The 6,000-nt window shown below is 44.1% G+C and overlaps 1 protein-coding gene across 1 annotated transcript in view; it reads left to right on the top strand.

Annotated features, from left to right (window-relative positions):
- Positions 1-6: 6 nt before the first annotated feature.
- The window catches only part of KCNMB4 (potassium calcium-activated channel subfamily M regulatory beta subunit 4), a gene marked incomplete at its 5' end in the record, with an annotated part of 59,054 nt that continues 53,060 nt past the window's right edge, over positions 7-6,000 (top strand). The window contains one exon of the mRNA XM_077775226.1: positions 7-324. Coding sequence (XP_077631352.1) covers positions 7-324 — 318 coding nt within the window. The remainder of the gene's footprint in view (positions 325-6,000) is intronic.

Below are 6,000 nucleotides of genomic sequence, written 5' to 3'. Positions count from 1 at the left end.
CGGGTGGCTTACGAGTACACGGGAGCAGAGGACAAGAGCATCCGGCTCGGCTTGTTTCTCATCATCTCCGGCGTCGTGTCGCTCTTTATCTTCGGCTTCTGCTGGCTCAGTCCCGCGCTGCAGGATCTGCAAGCCACGGCGGCCAACTGCACGGTGCTGTCGGTGCAGCAGATCGGCGAGGTCTTTGAGTGCACCTTCACCTGTGGCGCCGACTGCAGGGGCACCTCGCAGTACCCCTGCGTCCAGGTCTACGTGAATAACTCCGAGTCCAACTCCAGGGCGCTGCTGCACAGCGACGAGCACCAGCTCCTGACCAACCCCAAGGTAAGGACGCCCTGCGAGACACGCCTGGCTCCTGCGGAGGTCTTGAGGCTCGGAGGAGCCTCGGGGTCCGACGCCGCGCGGGGCGGGCTCGGAGGGTCTGCACGCTCGCGTCCTTAGGAGGAGACGGGCCGTTTGGAGCCTCAGTGAGCACAGCCGGGAGCTCCGGGGCCCGGTCCTTCGGGTGCGTTCGTTTGCGGCGACCGCTGATACCCCGAGGCTTGCTTTACACATTGCTCTCGCCTGGCCTCGGGTTTTGAGACCTTGGCCCAGCTCAGCTCAGTCCGGCGCCTACAGGTCGGACTTCGGAGACGTGCAAGGAGCGGAAAGTTAACTTTTCCTCCTGTTAAAGCCAGTGGGTAGCAGGGATCCACCTACACTCGGGCGCTCGGTCAAGGTCTGAGCTCCCACGGGCCGCGTCAAGCACTCGCCTTGGGAGCTCCGGGAGGTCTTTCGGCCCCTTGGAAGATGTTAGAGGGTTCCTCGCCTTTTAAGTCTAAACAGACGTTTTTAACTTGGGGTGCAAAGATGAGGGTCAGCAAACGGCCTGGAAATCACATGCGAAATTCCGGACAGGTCTGTTTCGGGGGTTGCGGAGAGCTCCTGGTTTTCAGGAAATAGATTCTCAAAAGGGTCGGGAGGAAGCCTGGTGACTCTGCGGGTCCAGGGACGATCCGGAGCCATCTGGAGAACGGTAAAACTTACTGAAAATAGAAAACCCTTCGTGATATGTACCGAATATTCCTTCCCTGGCAACTTTCTCTCAAACAGTAAAGGAAAAACCTGGTTAGGACTCGAGGGATGGATAGCGGAGAGAGGGAGACTCAGAAAACTGTTCCCAGTGGAGAAAAAACTTATAAAAAGCAGTGTCCTCAGTCTGTGAACTAATTGAGCTTTGTAGTGAACCTGGTTCTGCAAGAAGGATTTTCTTTGTTTCTTATCTGGTCCATTTTTACTATTCTTGTCGCTTCACTGTGGAATGAAAGTGTGTGTTTCTTCTTTAAAGGTACTGTCGTTCTCTTGGCGAGGGCTCTGCAGGAAAACAAAAGGGAATGAGTCTTGGATGCACAGGAGAACTTTCCGTTAAACGTGATAAGATATGTAATCCAAAAGGAAAAGAATTTTATATTAGCATTTTAAGAGTACTTAAACTTACCATTTCTGTTCAGTAAAACTCTGGGTCTTGTTTCCTAAACAAACAGTAAATTCTTGAATTGGAGACATTTTAAAAAAAGGAATTCCTTAAAAAATGACTTCTCTTAAAAAAAAAAAGATGTGCCTGCTGACAAATGTGTATTCTTTTACCTTAAAAGTGAAGATAATATAAAAATACGGACTTAGACAAGCTATAATGTTCAGTGTCTTGAAGAAGCAATGTCTGGAAAACAAATACAAATTAATCTGCTTAAAGCTCAGGAAGGATTTCAAAACAAATCTTAGGGTTTTAGAAATAATCACTTTTTTTTTCAGGATTAGCCATTAATATAAAAGAAGAATTTAGAAATTATATGGTAGTTCACCATTTAGGGGGCATTATTATGATTGGTGAAACACTGCTAATTAGTTTAAGATTGTAGTTGAGGCACTAATAATAAATTACATACACATATACCAGTAAGTAGCTAATATCTGATCAAGACCTTGAGAAGTTAGAATTTACTGCCTAAACCTGCTTTGTAATTTCCAGGCAATTTTGAAGGATCTGGCAGAAGAAGTAAATTGGGATCATTAGGACATAGATTTTTAAATCACTTGGAAGCAGTCATAACGCTTTATGTAATACTACAGTTTTGTCTCTCTGTCTCTCTTTGTTGCAAAGAATTTGTTTTCTTCCAGTGCCAGTTGAGATCCCAGCAACAACTGTTTTTGAAGAAGTATCTGATCAGAATGACATTTTATAAAGTAAAGTATTCAAGAAATGACAGAACTGGAGAAAGATATTTATGTTACCAAAAANAAAAAAAAAAGATGGAAAAGCCAGTCAATTTAGTCAAGGTTTCCTTAGCCAAACCAGTATACATCTCTTTATTCAAATTACGACTACATTATAGCATTTATAGAATGTGAGTTTGTTCTTTTGCAGTCACCTTTCCACTTTGGGGCAATTAAATGCTCAATTTGGAAATTCTTGCAAGCAAGTAGTCATGGAAAAATTCAACATAACCGAAATAGTGTGCTGGCACCCGGTGCATGGGCAGAATGTGTCCCCATTGCCCATCCCTGTTGCCTCTTGGGTGCCTAGGTCTTTTCTCTGCCTTGCATCACCGCCTTACTGAATGCCTGGGTTCCCCGCCTATTCCCTTGTAAAATGTCTGGATTCCCTTCAGTGCCAAAGATCCTAATCACCTTCAACCTTCTCTTCTTCAGGACCCACTCCCTACAAGAAACTATTTAGGAAATCACTTCTTAGAAAAAACGAAGAACAAGGACTTTCTCCCACCCCTCCGTTGAGTTTGCTGCATTAATTATAGTAAAGGACAAGGGAAGGGAAAGAATATTGCACATGTATAACTTCTTAGCCATAGATTGCTAAAGAAGATAGTATGAACAAACGTGACCTTTGACTAGTACTGTCTTTAAGAGATCTTTAAGTGCTATTCGGCTTATTTATATTTTGAGACATATCCATATTGTCAAGAATAATCACTCTTGTCTATCCAGCCACGTAATATAGTATTCAAGGGTACAGGTTACACATGGGACAATGACCTGCTTAGTGATTCAACCATAGTGAAATCTAAATGTGGGATCCGCCTTCCTCTGGCTACTGTTGCCATCACTGCCTTGTTTCTGAGGGGCTAGCAGTTGTGTGAGCTAAGAGCTTTGGTTCTTAACCATGGCTGCACATTAGACTCACTGGGGGAGGGGCTCCAGGGTAGCTCAGTCCCTTAAGCATTGGACTCTTTTTTTTTTTTAATGTTTTATTTATTTCTAGGAGAGAGAGAGAGACAGCGTGAGCAGGGGAGGGTCAGAGAGAGAGGGAGTCACAGACTGAAACAGGCTCCAGGCTCTGAGCTGGCAGTCAGCACAGAGCCCAACGCGGGGCTCGAACCCACGAACCGCGAGATCATGACCTAAGCGAAAGTCGGACGCTTAACCGACTAAGCCACCCAGGCGCCCCCCTTAAGCATTGGACTCTTGATTTAAGCTCCGGTCATGATCTCACAGGTCATGAGATCAAGCCCTGCATTAGGCTCTGTGCTGGGCATGTAGCCTGCTTAAGATTCTCTCTCTCCCTCTCTCTCTGCCCCAGCTCTGCTCATNCTAAAAAAAAAAAAAAAAAAAATCACTGGGTGAACTTGAGAAAGGAATTCTGATACTTGGGTCCCACCCTCAGAGACTTGGACTTGGTCTTGGGAGAGTCCTGAGAGTTGGTGTGTTTTTTTGTTTGTTTGTTTTGTTTTTGTTTTATTTTTTATTTTTTAAATATAATTTATTGTTAAATAGGTTTCAAGTTGGTAAAGTTCTGCAAGTGGTTCTCATGTGTAGACAGAGTCAGAAACCACTGGATTCAAAAACGTACTCATGTAGTGTGCAAGAAAAGTAAAATAAGAAATGAAAGGATTCATAATTGTGATTGTGTTTTTAGGTTTAAAGATGTTACTGATCCTACTGAGTATAGGAAGCTGGTATGAAAGGAGGGACTCAAGGAAATTCTGAGGGAAAAGAAAATTATTTAACATTAGTGTGGAAACGGTCGTTTAAAATTGGTTCAGCATAAATGGAATGAATTTATGCAATTCCAGACATTTGCTTTTGCTTCAATATATACATTGGGTGTCAGGGAAAAGATGAATTTTTAAAACTCTCTCTTCTTTGTGCAATAAGAGAGTGAGTGATTAGAGGCTATGTGTTTTATTTTTGTTTTGAGGTGTTTTTTTTTTCTTTCATTCTCTGGTCTTAGAAACTTAGACACAAAGGGAAAAAGTCTATTCCTAAGAAACTGGCATTGTAAAAGTGAGAGAAATTCACTGAAGAGAAGAAAAACTTTAGACTTTGACTGTATCCCCTGAAACTGGATGTCCTTAACTGTGTCCTTACAGTCCCTTTCTTGGTATCCTTCACATATACACTGGCATGTCCCAAAGCCCCGTCCCCTGCCCCCCAGCCACACATCCTGTGTAGACAGTGTCGTCTGCTGGGGGTGATTTCTGAACTCCATCCTGGAAATAAATGTTCAGTATGATCTACTTTATACTCTAGGGAGGTGCGTCACATCAAAACTAAGTAATCAAAGGCTAAGCTGAATTGTGATGATTTCTCTATAATCTTTATTTCTCTGGGGCACCTGGGTGGCTCAGTCGGTTAAGCATCCGATTTCAGCTCAGGTCATGATCTCGCGGTTTGTGGGTTCGAGCCCCGCGTCAGGCTCTGTGCTGACAGCTAGCTCAGAGCCTGGAGCCTGCTTCACATTCTGTGTCTCCCTCTCTCTCTCTGCCCCTCCCCCGCTCACACTGTCTCTCTGTCTCTCTCTCAGAAATAAATAAAAACCATTAATAAGAAAAATTTATTTCTCTATGATCAGGGTGCTTGCTGTGGTTATTTCTCTGGTGATTACATTAAATAACCTGGCAAGTATGTAAAATTCAATTCCTCCAATACTTACTTAGCATCTGTGACCAGAGAATGGAGCAAGAAACAGGAGCACATCTTAGCGTCTTATGATCAAGAACTGGGCAAGAAATAAGGACATACAGGGGCACCCGGGTGGCTTGGTTGGTGAGGCATCCAATTCTTGATTTCACCTCAGGTCATGGTCTCATTGTTCGTGAGTTTGAGCCCCATGTCAGGCTCTGAGCTGGGGATTCTCTCTCTCCCTCTCTCACTGCCCTGCCCCAACACTCGCACACACACGCTCTCACTCTCTCTCAAAAATAAATGAATAAACTTTAAAAAAAAGAAACAAGGACAAAGATAAGTTTATTCATTTAACCAATATTTGTTAACTGCCTTCTCTGTGCAACGTCCATCCCAGGTTCCGAGACTAGAATAGAGATCAAAATAAAGTCTTTGCCCTCATGAAGTTTATGTTTTGGTGGACGCTGACAGACAAGAAATAGATTTATAACGTAATGTCATGTAATGACAGAGGTGTAAAGAAAATTCAAGCAGCGTAAGGGTGCAGACTTGTGGAAGAAGTGAAGGGCTACACTTTTGCAAAGAATGGTTGATTGACGTTTGTACAGAGACCCAAGAACACGAGATGAATAGAGGCATAAAGGGTGTAAAAGAGTCAATCATACATCTATCTTGAGAAAGAGTGTTTCACAGGCTGAGGGAACAGCAAGTGTACAGGCCCTGGGGCAAGTGGCCTCTGGGCTAATGTGAGGAACGGTGAGGATCAGAAGGCGGGACTCCTGCGAGCAAGACGTGAAACAGCGGGAAGTGGGGTTGGGCCTTACAGACAGAACTTTGGGTTCTCTTCTCTACATGATGGTAAGCTGTCTGCCATTAAGCAGGACTGAGACATAATCAGACTTAAACTTCTCAGAAATGTAGACGATCCTTCCGGATGCTGGGTTGAGAATAGAATTTGTGTGTGTGTTTGTGTGCATACATGCATATGCACGTGCTCACATGTGCAAGGTGAGAGATGCAGGGGCAAGATTGAAAACGAGGTATCCAGGAGGGCAGGCAAATGACACTGGTGACTTAGATCAAGGGCAGGCATTGGTGACG

This window comes from Crocuta crocuta, unplaced genomic scaffold, assembly GCF_008692635.1.
Source record: "Crocuta crocuta isolate KB4526 unplaced genomic scaffold, BGI_CrCroc_1.0 scaffold97, whole genome shotgun sequence".
Taxonomy (NCBI): Eukaryota; Metazoa; Chordata; class Mammalia; order Carnivora; family Hyaenidae; genus Crocuta; species Crocuta crocuta.
The sequence above is the reverse complement of the archived record's forward strand: the minus strand, read 5'-3'. Positions and strand labels throughout refer to the sequence as shown.